The 26454-nt window shown below is 44.3% G+C and overlaps 2 protein-coding genes across 2 annotated transcripts in view; one reads left to right on the forward strand and one right to left on the reverse strand.

Annotated features, from left to right (window-relative positions):
- RSPH9 (radial spoke head component 9) overlaps window positions 1–2690 on the forward strand; it is a 35504-nt gene extending 32814 nt beyond the window's left edge. The window contains exon 5 of the mRNA XM_053304195.1: window positions 161–2690. Within this exon, the coding sequence (XP_053160170.1) occupies window positions 161–321 (161 nt within the window). The 3' untranslated portion in view covers window positions 322–2690. The remainder of the gene's footprint in view (window positions 1–160) is intronic.
- MRPS18A (mitochondrial ribosomal protein S18A) overlaps window positions 2645–26454 on the reverse strand; it is a 48503-nt gene continuing 24693 nt past the window's right edge. Inside the window, exons 5-7 of the mRNA XM_053304197.1 lie at window positions 24921–25044; window positions 22832–22904; window positions 2645–3469 (exon numbers count right to left, since the gene is read on the reverse strand). Of these exons, the coding sequence (XP_053160172.1) occupies window positions 3325–3469; window positions 22832–22904; window positions 24921–25044 (342 nt within the window). The 3' untranslated portion in view covers window positions 2645–3324. The remainder of the gene's footprint in view (window positions 3470–22831; window positions 22905–24920; window positions 25045–26454) is intronic.

Here is a 26454-nt window from a genome sequence, read left to right on the forward strand (position 1 = left end):
ATCATTTAGGACAACACAAATTACACTGCCTTGCTTGGCTAAAAATTGAATAATGTGCTTGTTCTGAGCCACTGATTGCAGTTGATCCTAGTTTGTCTTACTGCAGAAAAATGCCTATTTTGTTCATGGTGAAATCTAGTAGTATCTTATTTTTGTGCAGGGTCGTGGAGCATCCAAGTGGAGAGAGGAGGCAGAGTGGTAGTGCTACGAAGCCTGCTGTGGCCTGGCCTCACATTCTATCATGTTCCCAATACTAAACAACATGGCTACATCTACTTCGGCACTGGTGAGAAGAACCTAGACCTGCCCTTCATGCTGTGAGGATCCCATCCTGGCTGTAAATTGAGGGGGGAAATTTATGAACTAATTTTATATTTGAAAATATGTACTTGAATTTATTTAAACAATGTGAAATCAATCGACTTGTCAGTGAGACAACTTTAAAGACAACCAGAGAAGACTGCTAGCCTCACCATGTATATCCTGCTCCATAGTCTGGATGAAATTGTAAACCTGCTCTTCTACCCAAGTCAGCCATTCTCCAAACTAAAAAGAGAGAGACCACCTAGGATTAGGAAATCAGGAATCCAAGTTGCTATTGTGAGCCATGTTCACACAGAAGATTAAAGCCATGTAGTTAAGTGTGGTGTCAAGGGTTGCAGATTTTTGTGCATGTTTCACAATAGTCTAATGGGGCAGTCCGGGTGATTTTCTGGTTCTGACACACTGCCTGGACTTCCAACATTTCCTTTAGTTTTCCTCACCTTAAAAAACAAAACAAAAAACCCTCCCAGTTCCAATTGCACAAATAAAACTAACCAGCTGCCCATTTATAGGCAATTTTGCTGTCCTTGAAGGAAGTACAGTTTGACACAAGGCAATACAGTACTGACACTTAAAGGAAAATAGGTGCCCATATAAAGCCTAGCTTACACTGGGCTGATTGCATATTTCTGTATAGGTTCCATAGGTTGGATATAGTCCTGAAAGGTCATGACGAAAAAGCCCCCAAATGCACAAGTTTCATCCAGAGGGCTGTGCTTTGGGAGATCAGAATCTAGTTTTTGTTTTGGCAGAAGTACTCCATTGCACTCCCTCCCTAGGAAGCCATTTCTGAAATTCAGAGGAACTTCCAGCCTGCAACACAATACATTAGGCTCAAGCACTGAGATTTAATAAAGTGGGAATGACACCTGAATGCTGTCATTTCTGCTCATTTTGGTTCAATGATGGTGTCAGTGATTGCTGCTGGTAGATCTCCAAATGGCATATTCAGCTATTACAGAACTTGTGGCTTACATACTGTGCAAGGGGCTATGGGAGACTTAAGCACCACCTATATCCCTGTGTGCATATAGACAGTTGTGATGGGGCTGCATCACAGGACAGGAGTGCTCAGTGGCAAGGGCTCCACACACAGTTGCATACCATGCCACCCTGCATGCACAGTGCCATTACCAGAGTGCTACTGCTCTGGGACACAGCACAGTATGTTTACCAGTGACTACAAGGGGTCATGCATTTGGGCCTAGCAGCAAATACCAGCAGTGAAATTTGGGCAGGTTTTAGGATCCAGTTTCTCCTAGTTCTGTTCTGCCAGAGATCTTGGTAGTCACCAGAACTGAGATTAACAGCTTGATAAGTTTGCTTCTCTACCCTTAGTCCTTGCCCATCAGCCACACTAGCAAGATCCTTGTTTCCCAGCAACTTGACAACAGCTTCTCTTGCTCAGTCTACCACATACACCCATGAAAAAGTCCAAATGTTAGAAGTTCAAAAAATGCAAATCAATTCACAATTAAGTTAAGCAACATTGTTTAATTTTCAAATTGGAGCCTTCTTGATTGGCCAGGAGCTGGAATGGAGTCCAGTTACATCTTCACAGCAGCTACTCTGCTGTAAGCATTCCTCCTGTGTTGGAGCAGGCATTCTCTCTTTGCATTTTCTGGGCAGGGGAATGAAAATGCCAATCTTAAGTGTCTACCTCCCAGTAGCAAACAGCTGCAAACACCAACTGTGGTGATTGGCTAGTACACACTGACAATCAAAATGAACTTAAACTTCAGAATCTCCTCTGGAGAGAATGTTAAGGGGGGGCTATGGAATGGAGTAAACAGGTGTCTGTAAAATTCAGTTGGAGCTAACAGACATTCACAGATAGGGCTGGAGGGAGCTAGAGTCAGACAAGACTTGGATGAGTTACAGATAGGAATGGTTAGGGCTAGAGAGAGGATCTCTGGTTATGATATCTGTTAGGGTCTGTAGAACAGGACTGAGGGTGGAATTGGGAGGTTGGTGGGTAGGTTGTACACACCTGGGAATACCTCTGCAAATCCAGCTTGACTATCACTTTGTGAATTCTGGGCGTGGATGGTTTAATACACAGGTAATACAGCAAAGGAGGTTGTGTCCTAGGAAAGGTGTTAGTCTAAAGAAGCTTGTTTTACCTTAGACACCTCAGTATCTTTACAGTTAAGCCTTTGTTGACACACTGACAATGTTATATGAGTACCACAGTTTTGTATGCCAGATTGAAATATAAGAAGTAGTGTACTGGCTTGCTAGTAAATACTAAAGTTGTTACTTTGTTTCAGTAACCATTATGCATATGACCCTGCATTGTAGAGAATAGAAACCACTGAAGTCATTGTACAACAATAAAGTTATTTTATTTGGTTTAGAATTTAAAATCTGTTTCAACTGTGTCTACTTCTCCCCATGTTACCACTCGGGCACAAAAACAAAGTTAGTGTTATAAACCCAAATTAGGATTTAATTTGGTGGTGGCAGCATGATAAAGAAAGGGTTTAAAATAAATAAAAGGGTCACAAACATATTGTTTCTTTTAACATCTCTATATAATTTAAACACTGATCTCCTAGTTCCAACCTTGGGTGGGTCCCTGTCACCAACTAAGAGCACAAATTAAGAACACAATGAATAATAAAATATTGCATCTGAGCACTGAGCTACAATTGTTTTCTTCATTTTATTGTTAGAGTGCACAGGTTTGGGCTAGCAAAATGGGTGAGAAAGACCACATGATACTAAGATTCATCTTAAGAGTTTAATTGGGATTCAAACGAAGAGAAATAGGCCATTTCTGCCATCAGATAATCTTCCAGTCAAGTTACAATTTACCTTAACGTGAAGCTGACCCTTATCTAGTAACTCCTATATATTTACAGGAACGCGCACAATGTTAATTTGGTTCCTTCCAGACTATCATAATACTTGCAATGAATTGACAAATTTTCATGTAAGGCAGAACAGTCCAAACACTAAACAGCTGCAATCTGTTGTCAACACAAGATGAAGTTCACCTTAATGGTTAAAACGAAGAGGCTTTGCTCCATAATTAATGTTATCTTTGAGGATGGGGTGTGATATAGGCATGGGGACCTTGCACCACTTATGTCCCTTGTTCAAGATGGGCTTTACAGATTTAACAGAATATCGGGTAAGATACCTGTGAAGAGAAACAGAAAAGTGATGTGAGTGAACCTGGCAATTGAGAACATTTTTTGGGATAAATAGGCCCAGGTGACATAATCTCAATTTTATTTCCATAAGAATCAGGACTGAGGCACTTTGAGGTTCAATGCGACAATCTCCATTGTGATTCTAATAAGTTTTGACAACTAAAGAAAACAGAGCATCTTGGAGTAGGCAGACTGCTCTTCACTTATGATATTTGGTGCAATTCATTGAAGCTGCACGAGCCTAGTGCAGTACGTTGCCAAGGATCAGTGCATCCCTGTGAACAGAGAGACAGCCCTATTTCTATGGAAGGAAGAATGAAACACCTGTTCCCTTCCCATGTTCCCATTAAGCACTGTTGTGTAAGGAAGCCCTGGGTACACAAAGTTTCACTGAATCATGCCCACTCGTTCTCTTTTCCATTTTATTATTGAGAAACTCAAGCACAGACTCTAAGCTTTGGGCATGTTCCGATTCTGACTGGCTGCATTTGGGTGTCAGGTTATTTCTACTGCATCGAAAGCCAGCTGCAAATGTATTCCTCCTGTTTCATCTTCCTGGGAAGACACCAAGCTCTACGAGTCTAAGCTGCAGGCGCAAGACGACGACACAAAGGCCAGATTCATTTGAGAGTCTCCAAAGGAATTAAGTCTATTTTTCTAAGAAACTAGGTTAAGTTTTCTTTCTTCTTGGGAATAAGAACTTGGCAGGGGTATTTATTTTCACACATGTCTGTATGAGACTGTAGTTATGTCCTTGTAGGATTCTGCTTGGATTTGCTGGTGTTGGAAACCAGAATCCAAAAAAGTGGCAGCTGGGATTTCTCAAGTGAAGATCCAACTAAGTCTTCTAATTTACTCAACAGAACTGCTTTAAGTTTCTGGAGCTACTCAAGAACTAACTTTAAGAGTGCCCATAAATATAATGGACCATATGGGCTAAATGTCAGGTTAAGCTTCTGTACTCTCCTATGACAAAAGCCTTTTAAGTCATAGTGTGGTGCTGGCATCAGTATTCCTTCCATTACAGAAGCATGATAGTACCAAACTTGTTTTAAATTTTATCCAAAAACAGGATTTGGGGTTTCTGTTGCCATAATCTTTGAACAGAGTACACGGATCTGCTGGTGTCTAAACTGAAGATGCAATAATGGGATCAAGTACCAGGTAACTTCTTCAAAATGAACTGTGGAAAGCCTCACAAGACCTAAGCTAAGGAATGTATTCTGTAAGAAAACATCATATTTTCTCTTTTTTAAACATGATGAAAATACTCTTTTATACAAAAATGCTTTTCTCTAAAATATATGAAGGGGAAAGAGAATAATCACTGCCACACACTCAGGCTATATCATCAGGAGAAAATGGAAAGTTCATTTGATAGATGCTCCTTAGTGAAAAGTCAATTGCTTAAAATATATTTAGAATATTTATATACTGCTCTTCAATTTAAAAATTTCCCAAAATAGTTTACATATCAAGAATGGTTCTCTGTCCCCAGAGGGGCTCACAATCGAAAAAGCAACACAAAAGGAAATATCAGCAAAGTTCTTAAGATAATCAAAACAGTATTAACTAGATTAACCTGTGCAGAGCACCTGTGCACTAGTACTTGATTGCTTCCCTCACCCCCTGCCACAGACCCCCTCACCTTAGAGATCTCTCCACCCTCACCTGAGCTATGCTCCTGCTCCTCCTCTTCCAACCCGTTGCTTCCATCTCCCTCACCCCTCTTGGTCACTCCTCCATCCCTTTACTCCACCCCACTTGGTCACAGCTGCAACATTGCTGGCACCTATTGGCCAAGCTGAGGCCCCTATCCCCAGAGATGTCCCCACCCTCACCCAAGCCACACTCTTACTCCTCCCCACAGGAGCAGGAGCAGCAGCAGCAGTTGTGCGGGCCCTTCCTCGCTGCCTCCACTCCCATGGCTGCTCATGCCTCTCAGGCTGCTGACAGGCCCGGGGCCCATCCCTTGCCTAACTGCCTCCATCAATGGCCTCGATAGCCCCAAACAGAAGCAGTTGTTGACTGTGCCTTTCCTTGCTGCTGCCACCAACATGGCCGCTCATCCCCCTCAGGCTGCTGAGAGGCTCAGGCCCATCTCTCGCCCTTCCTTCTTTCTCTCTTCTCCTCCCTTCTTTCTCTCTCTCCTCCACTCGCTCTCCCTCCCCCCTCCCATCCTGAGTTAATTCTCATCTATTTCACACAGCAGCAGCCTCCTTCTCCTGGGGGCTCTTTCCTCCCTCACGACCCCTTTCTTTGCAGACCCCTGCCCACTATATTTAGATAGATGGATAGATTCCTCTCCTCTACTGACAAGAACATCTTCTGACCAGTAACAGTTGCATTCCAACTGACCTTAACCATCACAGGCTCCTCCCTATCTGCATATGGAATCTCCACTGCCCAATTACCACAGTGCCACAGGCTCCTCCTCCATTAGCCATGGGTATCCCTTATAGAATTATAAATAGACTAGCCGACCCCATACAGAGCATCTGTGCGCTCTTTGGGGCCGACGGTTACCTCCCCCCCACACCTTCTGCCCCAGTCTCTGCTTCCTAACCACAGCTGGCCCATGCCGGGCCCAGCCGCCTCTCCTCTCCACCACCACTTCTGGCCCCAGTGTCTTTCCCTCCTCCTGGGCCTTGCCTCCGTGGCTGGGCCTGCCGCCGCCTCTGGCCTCCATGGCCGGCCCGCCGCAGCAGCGACCAATCTTCCTGGGTACGCCTCAGCCAATCCGGTGCCTCTGCCACCCAGCCAATCAGCTGGGCGCTGGGACGCACATTCCAAGGCACACCCAGAAGAATTAATAATATAGATAGATAGATAGATAGATAGATAGATAAATAGGAACAGCCAGTGATAAAAGGTTATTTTTTCAGGAGGACTTTGGGAAGTTACTTTTTGGTTTAAAGTGGGTTTATTCTTCTGATAAGCAGTTAATATTTTGGTTTATATTATTATAATTGGCACAAGAACTATCTGTCTTGGCATATATACTCTTACTCCTTTTCAGTATTTGGGGGGTGATGATCTACTCTAAGCTACAGTACAGTGGAGACATGCTGTGATAAAATGGGTTACTCCATGCTTTCCTGGGATCTACCCTCAGTAGAGAGATTGCTTTGATCCCAGTCTAGGAGCACACCAGTCCTTCAAGTTAGGCTGCGACCAGATGAAGACTGATCTAAAGCCACTGACCAGACTTAAACAATCTAGAATTGGGACTTACAGGCACTGTGCAGCCAGAGTCCATATGATCCAGCTCTAGACAAGAATATATTATTCTGAAAACAACTCAACAGTAGTGCATGACCTTACGAGGCACATGAGGAAGAGTTTTGCAAGTAACCCTCCAGAACCTTTTAAATCAGACTGAAGCCACTTCTAAGTACAGGAGAACCTTGCTATTCGTGGCTCCGCGTATCTGTGGGGTATCTCATAGGCACCCTTTTTCAGTATCCGCAGATATGAATGGGTTAAAACCCATTTATCCACAGTTCCTAGAGGGCCGGAAGTGACCACGGAGGTCACTTCCGGTCACCTTTTTGTCTCTCAGAGCCCAGGAAGAGACATTTTGTGGCTTATTAAAAAACAAGACTCCCCCCCCCACATTTTTGTGGGGGTTTGGGGGGTATTTTCCCCTTTGGAGGGCATTCCTGGGCACACTGGGGACCCACAGACCATGCCACTGCAAGTTCTGGGCCATTTTGGCACTTCCCCCCCCTCCTCCAGCCTGGAACCTAACCCCCCTTTCCCCACAGCCCTAATACATTGTTACCCGGGATTCCGTTGCTGGCAGCAGTAGGCGAGGAATGGAACCCCTGTGAGTAACGAGCTTCTCCTGCATGTGCAAATTATTACATAAATCAAGGGTTGCACGCAGAATAAGCAGCTGGGGAAAATAGAGGAAACTGGAAGGCACACAGGAATTCAAATGAAAATTAAAAAAAAAACATTAACTAGCACTGAGTTTTACCTTAGTCTAGCAGCAAGCAGGTCCTTGGCTGAGCGAACATTTATCTCTACAGCTTCTCCCTTTCTGGACACTAGTAGCAGCTGGTGACATGGTGCCTGGTTACTGGCAACCCATGACTGTACTGGTGAGGTTCTTGGCCCCCATTTTACAGTGATTAAAGTGGGGAAAGGCTCCCCCACTTTTCCAGATATAGACAGCTCTGGGATCCAATGGGAAAGAGTGCATCTCTGATGTAATGCTGGTCTTAGGCAAACCCAGGGTTGAGGTTTTCCTTCCTTAACGGGTCTGAAATCACATGTCTAACGGTAGGTCTGGTTTGAGCTGGTTACCTATGGTGAAGAAGGGTTTAGGCCTGTAGCTTGATGGCCCTATCTCTTCAATGACAAAAGCAAGGATTGCCCTCATTCAGTAACAAAAGGGAGGGATGTATCCCATTCAGAGCACAAAGGAACTATCAGGCAATCTTGAGCTAAGATAGAGATCTGTGTTTCGTCACACATGCGGACTTGCACCTTTGTGTTCTACAATGCAAGTGTATGGGGCAAAGAAGAAACAGGTTCAATTCCTGCATGCAGCCTTGCAGGAAAACCCAAGCTCTGAAACAAGACTACAGTTTAATCTGCACTACAAACACTTGGCTTAACCCAAATTTGGAACAATCCTCTGCCCCCTTTAAAAACTCAACAGTGCACAGAGCATGCCTCTTTCTGAGCAAAAACGTGGTCTTATGACCCGACTATGCCCTTTCCATCCCTGTGGTTTGATTACTGCTTCTTTGTTGCGCCATGTGCAAATTTAGATGTTAAGTGCTTTGGGCAGAGCCTTGTGTAATTTATTTGCTCAGTGAAGTGCTTAGCATGCATTTGGGGCCTGTAAAACAGTAATGACATCTCAACAGCACCAAGCAGTTATGGAACATATGAAAACCTCTCACATTAATCCAGCACTTTTCATGATGAAGGATCCCAAAGAGCCTTTCAAACCAAGTGAAAAAACAGACCATATTCAAGGCTGTTGACTGCTGAAACAAAGCACCTCCCAAGTGAAGCTCAGCTGCAGTTCAACCCCCAAATACACAGCAGAAGTTGGTATTACGTGTCCAGTTGTGCACAAACTTCTTCAGGCACAAGAAGTCAAGATTATCTGCTCCAAAGAATTTGCAACAGGAGTATTCCATGCATAGGGACATCAGTGTAATACATTAGCCCGAATGAACCAGTGTTTCATTTTGGGCAGAAAGCTGGGGGCTTCTTCCAGGAAGGCCAAAAAACAAACTAGAGTATTAATTTGTTTTGCTCTGCTGGCACTTCAAGACAAAAAGGCAAATCTGTTTCATTCGATGGCCAAACACCCATTTGTAAATCAAATCCAATGGTACAAACCCTGTCTGTACCAAAAGTGGAAGAGAAACTCAGGTTACTGGAACACACCAATACATTTTATAAATATTTAAGGGGAAGGCTCTTTAGAAGAGAAAAGCAAGAAATGCAAAAGAAATGAGAAGTACTTGTTCAGAAGTCAGCGACTTTAAAACATCCCCCTTTCCAACTGGGGCCTTGGGAGGCACACTAATTCTGGGGAGGAAAGGGGAATTAGCAAAAGCCAGGTTTTAAAGTTTTTATTTGTCTTTTAAGAAGGCTAATCCAACTTTCTACTCCAGCTCTTTGGCTTCCTTTGTGAACAGCAAGCAAGCTGGGGCTTTTCATTCTTAGCTGAAACAGACATTTGGATACACGCCCTTTCTGGAGCATACTCTACTTTGACTTCTTCTAATATATGCTTTGTCCAAGACTTAGGAATGCCCCTGTTTATTTGCTGCCTTTTACTTTTAAGAAAGCAAGCACTGCCTTTAGGCATCCTATGCTGAACTCCCCTTTTTGCCAAACCTTGTCTAATTTTTGCAGAAATTCATTTTCTGTAGAAGTTAAGGTTGCAACACGTCCCTTATATAGCCAGGGATCGTTACTTATTCCAGAACCACACACCTCTATAAAACATATCCATGGCACAAGGTCACTATAGAAGATCTGAGGTACAGGTCTGAGGATACAGACTTGAAGGATGTGGACAAGATCCTGGGCAGTGTGTGGGCAACGTCATGCACTCCAGACCAGGGCTGCTCAACTTCAGCCCTCCTGCAGATGTTGACCTACAATTCCTATAATCCCTGGCTATTGACCATGTAATTATGGGATTATAGTTCAAAAACAGCTGGGGGGACCTAAATTGAGCAGGGCTGCTCTAGACCCTTGCCCTTCATGGCTAATAAAATCTGCCAGGAAAGGTACGGTAAGGTAGTTGGAGGCTATAATCAACGCTTCATTAAGGGAGGGCAGGATGCCATTGTTCCTCAAGGAGGCAGTGGTGAGAACACTGTTTTAAAAAAGTCCTCCCTTGATTCCTCCAAGCTGAACAGTCACAGGCCCCTTTCTAACCTCCTCTTATTGGGCAAGGTGATAGCGTATATGGAGGGGTCTCAGCTGCAGAGTGTCTTGGATGATACAGATTATTTAGATTCCTTTCAATCTGGCTTCTGTCCTCAATTTGGGATTGAGAATGTCTAGGTCACCCTAGAGGGCAACCTACACCAGGAGTTTGACAGGGGGAGTTCATCCCCATCACAGCTCGTGGAATCTTGGAACATCGAGGCCACGAGGGTATTAGATGAAATTGCTCCCAAGCGTCGTATTACGGTTCATGGATCCCGGCTCCCTTGGTTCTCTGAGGAGTTTAGGGAGATGAAACAGACCAAAAGACGCTTGGAATGCTGTTGGAGGAAAACTGGTGCTGAAGATGACCAAATACAGTCGTATACTTGCTTATATTCGGGAATATTCTAGGAAGATAAGAGTGGCTAAATCCCACTATTTCTCCTCTCTTATCGCATCAGCTGACTCTCGTCCAGCGGCCTTATTTCGGATTACCCACTCCCTTCTTAAGAGAGAGGAGCTGGTAGATGTTCAACTAGGCCGCTGTGATCAATTTGCTCAATTCTTTGCTGATGAAATCACCCACCTTTGGCTAGAGTTGGACTCTACTTCTGTAGGATCTGATAAGATAGAGGAGATTCCACCCTGCGATGTTATATGGGACACCTTTGAGTTGGTCGAGGATATGGACATGATTCTCTCAGGTATGGGTGCGGCAACATGTTGCTTGGACCCTTGTCCCTCCTGGTTGGTTAGAACAGCTGGTGGGAATGTTAATTCTTGGCTACGGGAGTTGGTTAACTCCTCGTTAAGTGAGGGCTTCGTACCGGTAGCCCTTAAAGAGGCAATAGTTCACCCTCACTTGAAGAAACTCTCCCTGGACCCTGAGGTCCTTGACAACTATAGGCTGATCTCCAACCTCCCTTTTGTAGTGAAGGTGTTAGAGAGGGTTGTATGTGCCCAGCTTGAGATGGTCTTAGAGGAAACTGGCTATCTTAATTCTTATCAGTTGGGTTTCAGGCCTCGGCATAGCACAGAGACAGCATTGCTCGCTCTGGTGGATGACCTTATTCGGGACCTTGATGAGGGTAGTGTCCCTCTCCTGGTCCTTCTAGATCTCTCAGTGGCTTTTGACACTATTGATCATGCTATCCTCCTTGACTGCCTGCGTGGGTTGGGTAACGGGGGCACTGTATTACAGTGGTTCCGTTCTTACCTTAGCAGGCGTGTCCAGTCTGTATGCATTGAGGACAGATGCTCTGAGCCATGGCCAGTCCTTTATGGAGTTCCCCAGGATTCAGTTCTTGCCCCTGTCCTCTTTAATATCTATATGGAGTCGCTGGGTCAGGTCATTTCCCAGTTTGGGGTGAGATTTCACCAATACGCTGATGATACTCAGCTGTATATTGCCATCCCAGACCATTCTGGAGATGCTGTTTCTGTGCTTACTCGATGCCTGGAAGCTGTTAAGGTCTGGATGAATCAAAATAAGCTCAGACTGAATCCCACCAAGACTGAACTACTCTTACTCAGCCCTCGTACCGGCCAACAGCTGGATGTGAACCTTGTTTTAGATGGGGTGGCGCTGCCCCTGAAAGAGCTTGTACGTGACTTGGGGGTCCTTTTGGATTCGCACCTCCTGCTTGAACAGCAGGTGGAGGCTGCAGCCAGAAGTGTCTTTGCCCAGCTCCATCTGTTTCGTCAGTTATGCCCTTACCTTGATCAGCAAGCATTAATGACAGTGACCCATGCCCTTGTTATTTCCCGCCTAGATTATTGTAACGCTCTCTATCTAGGGTTATCTTTGAGGACAATCGGAAAGCTACAACGGGTCCAGAATGCAGCGGATCATTTACTTATGGGTGCCAGAAAATATGACAGGGTAACACCTCTCCTGCAGTCATTGCACTGGTTGCCTATTCGCTACCGAGTTCAATTTAAGGTCCTGGTTTTGACCTTCAAAGCCTTGCGGGGTTTGGTGCCTGTTTACCTACAGACTTGCCTCTCCCATCCAGTTACATCCCGACCAGTCAGATCTGGTCAGATGGCCCTTTTGTCGGTCCCCGATTTCCGAGAGGTTGGGGAGCTAGAACCCATGAAAGGGCTTTCTCGGTTGCTGCCCCACTTCTCTGGAATTCCCTTCCCCTGCAGATTCGTTTAGCTCCTTCTCTGTCGATTTAAAAACCTTTATTGAAGACTTTTCTTTTTTGCTGGGCTTTTACCCTGTAGTTTATCTACCCCCCCCCCGCTGTTAGTTACTTTAGTTTTATTTAGAATGTAATTTTAATGCTGTCTTGTTTTGCATGTTTTTGTACACCAGTCAGAGTCTTCGAAGTGGGCGGTATATCAAATGTTTCAAATAAATTAATAAAATAAATCCCTGCTGGACCTCTCAGTGGCATTCGATATCATCAACCATAGTATCCTTCTGGACCGTCGCTCAAATATGAGGATTGGAGGCACTGCTTTTGAGTGGCTTCGGTCCTTTCTTGGGGGGGGGGGAGGTGGTCCAGAAGGTGGTGCTGGGGGACTACTGCTTGTCTCCCTTGGCTTATGGGGTCCTGCAGGGTTCAGTCTTGACCCCCATGCTGTTCAACATCTACATGAAACTGCTGGGAGAGATTATCCACGGACATCGACTGTGTTATCAGCAATATGCAGATGACATTCAGCTCTCGCTCTCTCTCCTTATCACCTGATCCTAGGGAGGCAGCGGATGACCCGAATTGGGGCTTGGAGACTGTGATGGGCTGGATGTGAACTTAGTAAACTGAGGTTGAATCCAGACAAGATGGAGGTACTTTTGGTCAGTACGAGAGCCAATCGGGACGAAGGGATCCATTAGGTTCTGGATGGGGTTGCACTCCCCTTGAAAGAGCAAGTGTGAAGCTTGGGAGTATTGCTGGACTCAGCTCTGCTTTTGGAAGCTCAGGTGGAGGTGGTGGCCTGAGGTGCTTTTGCACAGCTTCTGCTAGTGTGTCAGCTGCATCCCTCTCTCAAGACGGCAGAACTGGCCAGTTACCCACGCCCTAGTCGTGCTGCAGCTGGATTACTGTAACATGCTTTGCGTGGGGCTGTCCTTGAAGAATATTCAGAAACTGCAGCTAGTGCAAAATGTGGCAGCTAGATTCTATCCGGAGCTGCCTGTTGGGATCATGTGACAGCAGGCCTGCTCAATTTAGGCCCCCAAGCTGTTTTTAGACTACAACTTTCATAATCCCCAGCCACAGTGGCCAACTGCCAAGGATTATGGGAGTTGTAGGCCTACATCTGCAGGAGGGGTGAAGTTGAGCAGCTCTGTATTACACCCCCTCTGAAAAAGCTGCATTGGCTACTAATTTGTTTCCAGGTCCAATTCAAGGTGCTGGTTTTGACCTTTAAAGCCCTAACTATTTGGGCCGTGGTTATCTGAAGGACAGCCTGCTCCCAAGAGTTTTTGCCCACTTGAGCAGATCATCATAGGGGGCTCTGCTCCACGTGCCGACAGTGAGATAGGCTTGGTTGTCGAGCATGTGGGACAGGGCCTTCTCAGTCATTACCCTCAGGCTTTAGAATGCTCTCCCAGCTGAAATCCATTCCTCAGTCTCTTTGACAGTTTTTAGGGAAAAAGTAAAGACGTGGTTTTTCACCCAGGCTTTTGAATGAGAATATTGTTTTTTACTGCTGCTGCTGCTGCTTTATGTTATGTATTATTTCATGGGTTATTAAATTTTTATAGAAATATTATTTTTATATGTATATTTTCTCTACTTTTGTATTATGTATTTTAATTTTTGAGATCTGTACCTTACTGTTTTCATTATGCAGTTTTAATTATACTGTAAACCACTTTGAGATTTTAATGAAAAGTGGTATATAAATTGAATGAATAAATAAATGTATAGGTGACACACTACAGTTCCTTCATATCTAATTTCTGAAATTTAATCCAGCAACACAAATGCAGAACCAGTTTGGCACTTGGGAGTTTTGCTTTCATGATAATGTTCAAGACTGTGTATCTGCAATTCTGCAGAGCATCTGGAGCAATGCTGGTCTCTGGCTACCTCGTTCCACCTTCAGTTTGAGTCTGTGGTACAAGGCATCTTGCAACTTGTATTTACCTCTTACTGCTTTAGAGGGACAGCAGAATATGCAACCTTGGCCTTAGTGTGTCCTTTCAAGCGCACTATGTGGTAGGCAGGTGTTCAGTGTTGCTGCTATCCTACCGCCAATTAGGAACATAATTCATAGTAAGAAACTGTTAAGCAGTGCATATTATAGCTAGTTCCATCAGCAGTCAGTGTTACTCGGGATAAGAAATACAAATAGCTTTTCTGGATGTAACTTATGATCTTCTGTAATATTAATATGGCTGATCAGATATGATATCCAAACTAAAAACAGAGAGTGTGGGGGCAGTTTGCAAATACTTGCAAAATTGGTCCTGTCACAAGATTGGGGGGTGGGGGGAGGGCTGTCTCCAGAAATTTTTGAATGGTTTAAAAAAATCTGGAACATTATGAAGTTAACCAGATGTCAAAGATTAAAGTAGCTCACAAGAACAATAATTCTCAATTATTTAGAACTTCTATCAGTTCTTGGAATATATACACATTTCAACATTCTTTTAATAGAACTGTATGAGTTTTCCTCTCAAAAGTAAAACAAAAACAAAGCTTTTAAGTTTCCAGATCTCATTATTTCAGGAAAAAAGGCTGAAAAAGTAACATCTAAGCACACCACATAAACATGGGGAGTGAGAGAAAAGATAGGCAGAGGAGAAATCGTGGCCAAGGAGTAAGACTGTGAACATAATGCAACTCATTCATTGTTGTTTCTCAAGGTCTACTGCTTTGCTCCTACATACATGTACACTGTCTCCAATAATGTAAAAGCCCCCAAATGGATGCATAATATATTTTAATCATGGGCTGAGATTCCAGCCAACATAGCATGCATGGTTCAAGCAGCTGTGGGGATACAGAGAGAGCCCCAGCACTGTTCTGTTGAGTTCCGGATCCTGATCACAATTGTGCAACAGCACAAATATTTTGGAGGGCTCCCCGTGGGCTCCAGTAGTGAAGAGGCTCTCATTGCATCCCTGCAGCTGCTTGAACTGCACACGCTTTGTTAGTTGGGATCTGTTTCACAGAATGTTAGTCCTCTTCCTCATATCTGAAACACATAGGGCCAAGTCCAATCTTGGAGATTTACTCTTGAGATGGTGAGGGTTCCAAAGTACTACACATGCAGAGACACTCATTTAGGACTAATGAGAAGATGCACCACTGAAGTAGGAGTCACATCCGTGAAGCTCAAAGTTGAACTTTTGAACCCTCACTGAACTCTTTCCAATCCGGCTCTTGTTTAGATTAAGAGCATAAGACAGAGGGCTGCGGGAAACACTCCATCAAAGTACCGGCAGGCCTGCCTCCTCCCTTTCACAACCTCTTCCTAGGACATCTCTTGGACTGCTCACCTACAGGCGGTCTGGCTCTTTGCTTCTCAACTGTTCAGACAACAGGGAGTAATGTAATAGGGTTTCAGCACAGGCAAGAGAAACCACATGCTGCACAGTTGGTGATTTGGAAACAAGAACAAAATATCAAACAACTGAAGGCAGCCATAGAGGACTCTGATCTAAACGTATGCAAAATTCAGAAGCTATGCACCATATGTGGGACATGGAACCCCTTCTGATCAGTGCCCAAGAATCATTTTCTTTGGCCCAATGCAAACTTGTAACACGAACCCACCTCCCATCACAAAAGGTCTTCCCTGTTTTGAAAATTGGAGGATTAATTGGTGTCCTTTATTTATTACATTTATATCCTACTCTTCCTCCAAGGAGCTCCAAGCAGGATACACAGTTCTCTTCCTGCTCTCAGTTGGACAGCACAACCTGTCAGAAAATGCCAGCAAAAACTCTGGGACTCAGAAAGCTGTCACACAGGGTGGCACAAATATCTCTGTCTCTCAAACTACCACACCTAGAGTTTTGTATACAAGCATTCCCTTTCTCTCTTTTCACTCATTTGCCCCCTCCCAACTCCAAAAACAAGATTAGTGTTTATCAAATGCACCCCCCCACCACACACACTGTTTATTAATTATTATTATTATTTTATACAGTCAGACAGGTGTTATTGACTGGTTTGTTTTATCCAGACATCGAGTCCTTCCCAAGGACCTGGGATGCCAGAATCTTATTGTCAATGTTGTTGCTGTTATAGATATCGTCGCAGAATATAGGCTGTTCCCAGTAAAGCTGCTTTTTGTAATTGGCTGATGGTGATTTCTGTGGCCCCTATGGTGTTGAGGTGCTCTTCAAGGTCTTTTAGAACTGCACCCAGGGCGCCAATTACCACTGGGATGATTTTGGTCTTTTTCTGCCACAGCCTTTTAATTTCAATTTGTAGATCTTTGTATTTTGTGATTTTTTCTATTTCTTTTTCTTCTATTCTGCTATCCTCTGATTTCTATACCGCCCTTCCAAAAATGGCTCAGGGCGGTTTACACAGATAAATAATATATAAATAAGATGGATCCCTGTCCCTAAAAGGCTCACAATCTAAAAAGAAACATAAGACAGACACCAGCAACTGTCACTGGAGGTACTGTGCTGGGGGTGGATAGGGCCAGTTACTCTACCCCTGCTAAATAAAGAGAATCACCACATTAAAAGGTGCCTCTTTACCAAGTTAGCTTGTTTAGTGGGGGCAGGGGCTGGCAGGTTACGTTCTGCTTATGTTCTAATATCACTTCTGACTGGCTCCAAATCTCTCAAAATTTGAACATCCCTTAGAGGGAAATACACCATTTATATAAATACTAGCTGACTGGGCACAGAGCATCTGCGCCCCAAGGTTCCCCACCACCTCGTCCCGCCAGCCGCCATGGCTTTGCCTGCCTGCCGGCTGCTACCTCAAACCAGCACAGCTTTGCCTGCCCGCTGGCCGCCGCCTCATGCCTCCTCTGCACCTGGGCTCCACCGCCCACCCAAAGCCTGGAACTCTCATGAGTGGTGCCGCCACTCTTGCGAGAGTTCTGGCACACATCCCCACACATCTCAAGTGGCACGTCTATGGAAATTAATTATATAGATCCTCAATTTAGTACTACCCCCCCCGCCCCACCACAAAGATGAGCTTGCAACTCTTGCTAGCCCTCTGGATGTAGATAAGGTGTCCCCCACCTTCTCCCCTCATGCTTGGGCCCTGCTTCTGTTGCTGAGACTTCCTAAACGGTGGCCCTTAGTTTACAGCTTTAAGCCATTTATAGCTTGGCATCATCTCACATGAAGTGAGCAAAGTCTGCCACTGAGCTTTAGGAAAGAGATGGCAGAGGTAGGCTAACCAGCCCACAGCATGGAAGTGTAGGAAAGGTTGCTGTAATTTTTCCTTTGCTCAACACAGCAAAACACAGTTCTCTAACTAATGGATAGAAGAAAAGGAGATGAAGCCTAGTATTAATGTAAACAAGTGGAGTCCAGGTCTCCCTGCCTCTTAATCTCTATTTCTTATAACAAATGATGATCCTCTCAAAGCTCTTAGGGGACATGTCTGGAACAACCATAATAATACTGTCAGATAAAGGATACTGTATATACCCTTTCTTCATAATAATACACTCAAGAAAAAACAGGTTTTGAATGCTTAACATTAGTTAAATTGAAAGTGGACTCCTCTATAAAAACAAATATACAGTTTACAGTATGACAATTTTTGGTGATGTCATTTACCAGCAAAGTGCTGATCTTTCCCATATATTCTGGATGCACTTTTATTGTAGCGTTTTGTAAATAGATACTAGAGATAAAGAGATGGTGAGATAGGACATGCAATATAATCCAGAAATTGTCCTGTTGGGATATTTAAAGAAGACTATTGCAGAGGTTAACCTTGATAAATTGTTATCTTTAATAATGCCTCTTGTTGGAAATTTATGACAGCACCACCATTCATAAACTGGTACAAACGATTGTGGATTGAGGCTCTGCTGGGCAGAGACAGGATTATTCCTAACTCGCTGTTATGGCAAAGCCTGAAGATACTGTATATTAGTGTAGTGTAGTAAATATTTCCTTGCAGCTCAAGTGAAAAAAGTGGGCAGAGTAGAGGTGTGATGGGCAGGCACTGAACTTAGGAGGAGCCCTCTGTTGCCCTGAGCTTCATTCCTGCCCCTTTCAATGGCATAACATTATGCCAACAAAAAGTAGTGGAGTAAATAAAAAGCACACTCCTACTGAAATTAATGAAGAGCACTGAACAGACTCCTAGATTCTCCCATCAAAGCCAAATGGAGGACAGGATTCTAACTGCAGCACATCATGGCACACTACTTCAATAAAGACCAAGCAAGGGAGCCAAGGTCACATATATTAAGACATGTACCATCGGAATACATCACTCTGTCCCACACCTGTAGACTTATGAACACACAACTGAGGAGTCTTTGTTGGGCCCATGTTTGGCGATTGTGCAAAATGCCTTAACAGAACAAATAAAAGGGCAGATGAATACCATTGGTCTGATGTTTACAAAATCTTTATAAGCACCTTGCCTCAAGGCTCCAGTTGCACACCCATCACAAATTCCAACCCTGGTGTTTCAACCTGGGCTACAAGGTACTCTGTACAGGTATGTGGTGGTGGTGGAGCGGGGGCGGCACTCACCTGGAAAGGAGTGGGAGACCATGCCTCAAAGCAGACTCTTTTGGCCTACTGTCTGTTGCAACTTCTGTCATGCTCTGCTTTATCACAGCAAGCTGGCCTGGTCTTGCCACCAACCACCAGAGTTAGGACTTATTCAGTCAAATCACAAGGAGCATAGTGTGGCTGCCTGTCTTCACCTGCAGCACCTGGCTTAGCTTACTTGCTTCCTCTGTGATTAAGAGCCACGGCTCTGCAAGACTTGGCTGTAAGATGCCTATGTTACACTAAGTTCTGGTTTCAAGGGAAGCGAGACTGGTGCTTGCATGGTCTTGCTTTATAGTAGCAGTTCAACTCTATCCTTTTGGTCCCTCCCACTTCAAGTCACCTAATACTTCCTTGTTCTGGAGTTGATCATTTACCCCTTTACTAATATAACCTGAGTTCAGCACAGAGCTTTTGGCTGGTGCATCTGATACTAACCAACTTCTTCTCACCCTCCAAGTGCTCCCATAACCGAGAGGTCTGTTTTTATTATTATTATTTTTTAAAGTCAGGGCACCAGGCCAGACAAAGACAGCTCAATGGGTTACTTTATCTCTTAGCTTAGAGGAACAATGAGAGGAATTTCAAGGGGGAAATGGGCATGGAGAGTGGCCTTCAGGTTAAGGCAAAGCGCTACCAGTTGCATGTAGAGCAGGATTTCCCATGAAGTCAAACAAGCTCTGTATGCCTAACCAATCCTTCTTGAGGATTTCATTGCAAAAAAAAATCCATCCTGGTACAGGAGGCAAGTTGCAAAATTCTGACTATTTGTGTGAATGAGGGAAAGATTTAGAGGACAAACACTGGTGGAGAAATGTTTCTGTTTTAAGATTTCTCAGCTAAAAGCAAGCTGCTTTTGCAAAGGCTATATGTATTCTGTAACATTTTTCGAACTGGAGTAAAGTGTGCTGTCGAGTCGGTGTCAACTCCTGGTGACCACGGAGTCCTGTGGTTGTCTTTGGTAGAATACAGGAAGGGTTTACTGAAGTACCCACAGTCTATTTCAATTTATCAAGCTCTAATATAATCTAATTAGATGCCCTCTAATCTGACAGATGAGTTCAAAAGAAATGGGAGCAGGGATACATCCTCTCTCAGAAGCATTTGTTCATCACCAGAGTAAGGCCCTCATAGCACTTTTGCTGAGGACCTCTGTCTGACTAGGATGGCGGCTCCATTCTTTGGGAAGCAGCTTTCCAGGGCAGCCAGGTTCTTGTAGTATATTAAGTGGTCAGTGAGGAGTTGAAAGGAATTATGGGGAGAAAAAGATCAATGATCCATTTACCCTGCTAGCAGTACCCTGTTAAACTTCTATTAATTTTCTCTAACTGAAAGGATATACTTGTGTATTAAATATGTGTTTGCAGCAGTGAAGAACTGACTCCTGTGTTACCTCTTCAAAAGGTACCCAAATCAGCTTGCCTATGCTTGTGTGAAACCAGCGTGGACAAAACTGCACTGTAATGCAAAGCTATTTTGCACTTTTCCAATTCTTCCTGGGGTAGGGGAATGCTCGGATGCCCAAATAATACGGTGGCATTTCAGATGTATGTTTGGCCTGCCAACTCTAGCAAGAGTGTGGAATCTGCTATACTTCTAAAGGGAGTCTTCAGGGAGCTACTTTAATTGGCCATGGACCAGGCTCAAGGATGTGAGGCAAAACCACATGTGGAGGAAACACTAGAAAGCTATGTATTAAAGGTCTCATAAGCAGCATCCATTTTTGCTTCCTTTGCTTCTTGGTTGGAGATGGAAAGCAAAATGAAATGGTATAAAGCAGCTGTGCTAACACAGGATAACTCCATTTAACAACAAAATCAGCTCTGAGGGTGCTGGCAAATGTATTACAGACATGCAGAGAAAAATAGTATTCTCTTAAGAACCAAAACCTTATGTTTTGCTGCTCATTATTGAGAACTTTCATTTGTCTGCCCCACTCACCAATATCACTAGAAGGTGGCCCCTCAAAATCCAGTAACCCAAAGGCAGGAATGACAGACGAGTTAAGGAGGAGAGAAATGCTGAAGTTAAGAAGTCACACACTAAAGGCTTTGAAACATCAATCTTTTGATTCATCGTATGAAACATGGTGCTCATTTCACACTAAGGGCTCCGTCACTCAGCACTCACTCTCTCATATTCCAGTTATTCAGGGCTTCCCTGATCATCAGAGCATCGCATCCCTTCTCAAGTATGTAGGGTTCATTGCATTACAGATGGGAGTGTGGACTTGATTGTAGCAGAGCTGGGAACTGAAACACTCAGGCTCCCAAGCCTATGCCTTAAACACAATTGCTTCTTTTGATGTTGCCGTGAAGGAAATGGGACATGGCAGTTTGGACAGAGTGTCATGACCTAGCCCCCTAGGGATGCAGAAAGGAAGTGGTTAAAAAGTCTCCTGTTCTCTGCATCACTGGCTGTTCAAGAGATCGATGTGGGAGGCACAGGTGGGGGTAGGCACATAGCCAAAACCCATAATGCTGCAGTAGCGGTTGAGATGTGGCAAGACTCCAAAAATGCAGAGCCTTCTACCTCTAGCCAATAAAGATAATGCCCTGATGAAGTGGAGCAGAATTCCTAAAAATGTCTTAGTTGTACTTCAGCTATACACTCCCCACCTCACCCCCCCCCCCAGTACCTGCTTGCCTTTTCCTACCTCCCCGCTATATTAATGCTTCTCCATATTCAAACATCACTTGTTCCTCCCTGGCTAGTCCTGATGCCAGATCAGTTGTGGACTCTCCCCCGCCCCCACACCATTCCAGCCTTTCCCAATCTCAGCTCTCCCAGGTTCCTCCTGGGTGGGAAAAGCAAAGGAAAGCAAGGACACAGGATGAAGACGACACCAAAACCAATACTACCATCCAAAGGTTGTAGATGTGAGGCCAGAGTGACTATTCCACCCCGCCCCCGCCCGTGTCTGTTTAGCTGCCATAAAAACTGCTTGTCAAAACAGTTGCCTAGTTCAAAACCCTGTTCTATTCCACAGGTGGGTGGAGTTCACAATTTCTTGTCTTCATCTTGGAGGCATTATTTCACAGTTGCTGTGCGTCACGCCAGAGTTAATAAATCACTGTCTGAAATGCTGATATACAGATTTGATCTTTTGAAAGCAAAGCTGTAATGAGGCAGGAATCCTTCCTTCCAAGTCCCAAGCTTGTATAGAATTTAGGCTTTTCTACACAGACCATGATGTTCACAGAGGATCACTGGACTATGACCGAGGGAAATGACTATGGAGGGCAGACCCACACCCTGCTTTCCCAAGCAACATGTCTGCGGCCTTTAGTAACCCCCGCAGCTTGCTAATATGAACTTCATGAACTGCTTTGACATCCCCATGGAAACAGAAGGTGAGGTCATAAATAGGGATTAGCACCTCTTAAGACAGAGCAAAGCAAAGGAGGCAACAGGGGGCTTACGTCTCCCCTGTTAAGGGGCATGGGGCTGCTCAGCAAACAGGGAGGGCAGGATGGAGATGGAAGGCTGTAACAGAGGGAAGGCAAACTGTGGGTGAACTACAAACTGTAGAGAGAGAAAAGAGAAACAAGCAAGAGGGCAACAAATCTAATAAGTTCCTCCTTCCTGTCCCTTCTGCCACTCACTGCCAATACCTAGACAGAATGTTTATTTCATAGCTTACATCACCAGCAAAGGGTAGTGCAGTATGTTTGCCACTTCACCATTTTTCTTGAACTGCATGCAGCCTTCTCCAAACAGACAGGGAGAATTAAAGCGGAGGCAAGGGTAGAGAGAAAGAAGGTGCTGTCTAAACAGAGACCAGTTTTCCAAGGTCAACATAAATGGGATTGTTTCTGTGAAATATGGTTTGTGTAAAACAAATGAAGTAGAGAGCATGGAGACACATCCTTTACTGCAGCATTTCTCAAACTTACTCCCTGTCTAGCTCCTAAAGCACTCCTCCTCCTCGGCTTCCAGACACCTCATCTCCCTGGGCTAATTCATCTCAAACACTTGGTAACTAGGCTTGCAGCAGTCATGAACTGCCAACCCCATGCCTTTTTTGCAAGGAATCCAGTGGGGTCAACCACCCCCCTCTGGGAAACACTAAAGCTTGAGCTCAGGGAGATTACCAAGGTGATACTCCCCTCTCCCCAATTCTGTGCCTCAGCCTAGAGAGGCTAACTGCCCAATCTTATAAATGTGGGATTTCTCAGATTTGGCTCCTGGATAAGCTTGCCTACAGTCCACCCATTTCAAAAACAGAACTGTTCTCCTTCCAAGACAGAGGACTACTGACCTGTTGAGCTTGGGTTTCTGTTTTTTTGGAACAAACCCTTCAGGAAATTTACGTCTATGATTTGGCAACAAGCCTGAAAGAAAGAAAAGAGAGGAGAGCCTGAAACATCAACAGGAACAGAAAATGAACCAGAGATTCTTAAATGTCATAAGACAGCAAGCCCAAGTACATGTCTAGGAGCTTGGAACTCAAAACAAGGAGGGGCGCATGAACAGCAAATATAAGCATAATAGGCTGGCAGGGGCCAAAACTAAGTGAAATACCAATGCTCAGTTACCAGAAGCTGAATTCAGACATGATCTATTTTCAAGGCATTTCATAGAAACTGACCACAAATTCATCTGTACCATAGTGGTTAAGAGGCTGAGTGGCAACTCAGGATTTCCCTGGTACAAATCGCACCTCTGTCATGAACTCACTAGTTCATGCTTTTAGGCACACCACTCTCCCACCTTCACCAGCAATATAGTAATAATAGTTACCGTATTTTGCACGTAGTTCCTGCCCATGGCAACTACCTGCACCTGCCTAGAGCCCACACCTCAGAAGGGTTTGGAGAAAAAGGATATTTGACAGCCAGCATCCAACTGCTGTCTGCGGGGATTCAGGGCTGCAGGGAGCCATGCTGCTGGCTGGCATGTGCCTGGCAGCAGCAGGGGAAAGAGGCGCAGAAGCCGTTGCTCATGTCCGGGTCCCGCTGTTCCTCTTCCCCCAAAACCCACCAAGTCAGCAGCCAGAGAGGCAGGTTGTGGGGCGGGGGTGGGGGATTTCTTTTCAAAGCTCTGCTCTTCACCCTTTCAGGCACCCGGCATCAGTCTCTGAACCAGCGGAGGCTCACCCGACATTCTGCAGGGAGGCTGTCCCGCCTCCACTGCTCAGCAAGCCTCCGTGCAGGCTTCCCAGAGGTTGATGCTGGGTGCCTGAAAGGGTGAAGAGTGGCACTTTAAAAAAAATCATGTGCTGCTGCTGCCATTCCCCCACCCCCCTGGCCTGACTCTTTGGCTGCTGGCCTGGCGCGTGGTTGGGGTAGAGAGACAGAGGGGCCTGGACACGAGCAACAGCTCTGGCACCCCTCACCTCTGCTACTGCCTGGCTCCGCTGAGCGACTTCCACGGCCCCCCAAGCCTGCATGGTTGAGGGAGAGGGAGAGCGGCGCCTGGAGGAGCATGGAGAGCAACGGAAGGCAACAGGAGAGCAACAGAGGTGGTGGGGAGAGAAACTTACATTTAGGTAGACAGTCCACACCATCTTAAGTTCCACCCCTCCCCTCATTTGTAAAGTACAATATTACCCATGGGTTCTTGGTGAGAAAATAAGTTACTTGTTTTACAGGGTTGTTGTATGGATTACATCAAGATAATACACATAAAGCACTTTGCACACTCAAGATGTGCTATACAAGTGCTAAGTATTAATTCACGAGGGTTAGAAATTTGACCCAAAACTCAAATCCCCAAGATTTCATTGTAGCAATTAGATTTTGTATTGGTGTGCTCTATTTCACATAATGCTGTGTGACTGCAGCACAGCAGATCTCTAGACTAGGCATGTAACAAAATCCTGCTAATTATAAATACCTAGCATCCTTTATTAGAAATACTGGTGCTGTCTGGCCACACTCCAATGCAGAAAGCAATGGTTGGCTCCCTCAGTGCCCTTCTGAAGAGTCTGATTACCTATATGACTCAAAGGAGTTAAGTTGTATTATAATGTTGAGCCATTTCCTGCCCTAACTTACTACGGTATGAGTCGTTAATATGAACAAGATTGGTACAATTAATCAGTAAGCACAGGTTTTAAAGAGTACACATTGGTACTAAAGCTGGTAGCTGTACTAGAAACTTAAGAACTCCAGTTTGATAGAACTGAAACTCCTTGAAATCTCTGCAACAATGCACTTTACCTGGGAGGGATGCTTTCACATTTTAGAAGCAGGAGCTAGGAAACCAGGAAAGGCAAATCCCTCATACCATAATATTATGGAGTGACAGTCCCAGTTATTTTTGGCAGCTAATCCATTACAATACACTCCAAATCAAAGAAGCAGCAACAAATGGCAAAGGATTATGACCCAAACAGAACTAGTTACCTGCTCGATGAGCCATTTGCACACACACAGCAACCTTCTTGTGCTCTTCCAAACACAGGCCTGTGATCCTTCGGGCTAGCATTCCTCCATCAGACCGAATAAACTGACTTAGCAACAAGACATCCTTGTGGAACAAAGAAAAGGCAAATCCAATCAGCACCAGAACCTGAATACCAAGTAATTCATCACTACCTTTTCAAATGGCAGCTGCACCAGCCAAATTTCTGAAAAGCATGAGAAGCTACTAATAATGGGTGTTTCTGTAGAAATAGCTGTTGTAAAAGGACAATTTTAAGGCCTCTTTGTTCCACCTTTAGGCCTTAAAACCACTACCTCCAACTTGCCAAGGAATGCAGAGAATTACATAGGAAAGAGGGTCAGTCATCATGGGAGGAAACATGCCAGCTTCTTGTTAAGAGCGAGATCTCCAGCCTTTACGAAATATTTCAGTGGTGCAATAAATCCTGTAAAGGGGAATTTTAAATTAAATTGACCTTCAGGATGTATGTTCATATCAGTTATACATTGGCCACTGGCCCCCATGCTGAAACAGGAAGATATTGATCCCTCATTTCAAGGGATGGCAGTGGTGAAAACACAACAAATGACAGTCATGATCCAGTTGGTTCTGAATGTTTTTGTTAAACTCTATTTATGATAAAAGATCAGCTACAAAGATTGTTTGATCCCTTGCTCTTCAATAACAAGTTTAAGTTTAATTTACTCTGTATTGTTCTTATCATGTTTTATTCCACCTTTCCTTAGCTCAACATGGTTTACAGTACCCTAAAGCATTACAAAATAATCAAAATCCAGCAGTCAATTTCAAAAGAGATCAGTAATTACATGTAATCTAATGAGAGAAACCACACTGCCACTACAGAAGATCTTGACAGCTGAATGCCCTTTGGAATAAACATGATCCGTCTCTTCTAAGAGACACACAAGGGTAGCAATCCTCCACCCCCATCTGGGAAGGCATTCTAAAACCTTTGACTGATATCTTGGGGCATTGAATTCTAAGGTCAAAATGAATTACATACAGCAACACTCCAAATGTTCTAGGGTGTAATTCAAATATATGCACCACAATTCTAATCATGTTTACCCATAAGTAAGTCCAGTGAGGCTAACTTCCAAGTAAGCATGCACAGAATTGCAGCCTTAGATCATCAGAAGATTTGATAAATGGTGTATTATTTAAAAGGTTATGCTGACTTGAGCCTAAATAAAAAAAGAGTGGAATTTGGGTAACCAAGACCCAATTCACACATTACTGCAGCAGTGTTAGAGTTGACTTCCCAAGTGCTTTCCCCATGCTGCAGATGAGAATGTCAAGTATGATTGCAAGAGATGTGCATGAGCAAATGTATGTATTGAGACAGATTTACTTGGCAGGGAACTAGAACCGGAGAGGGCTGCTAGCTGAAGTGAATACACAAAATCAGCTCCAACAACATGCCAACCACTCTCATAAGCAGTCACTTTGCCCAAAAGGTTTGCAACTGTGTAATGTGTATGTGTAATAACCCTG

This window comes from Hemicordylus capensis, chromosome 1, assembly GCF_027244095.1.
Source record: "Hemicordylus capensis ecotype Gifberg chromosome 1, rHemCap1.1.pri, whole genome shotgun sequence".
In the NCBI taxonomy this organism is placed as follows: domain Eukaryota; kingdom Metazoa; phylum Chordata; class Lepidosauria; order Squamata; family Cordylidae; genus Hemicordylus; species Hemicordylus capensis.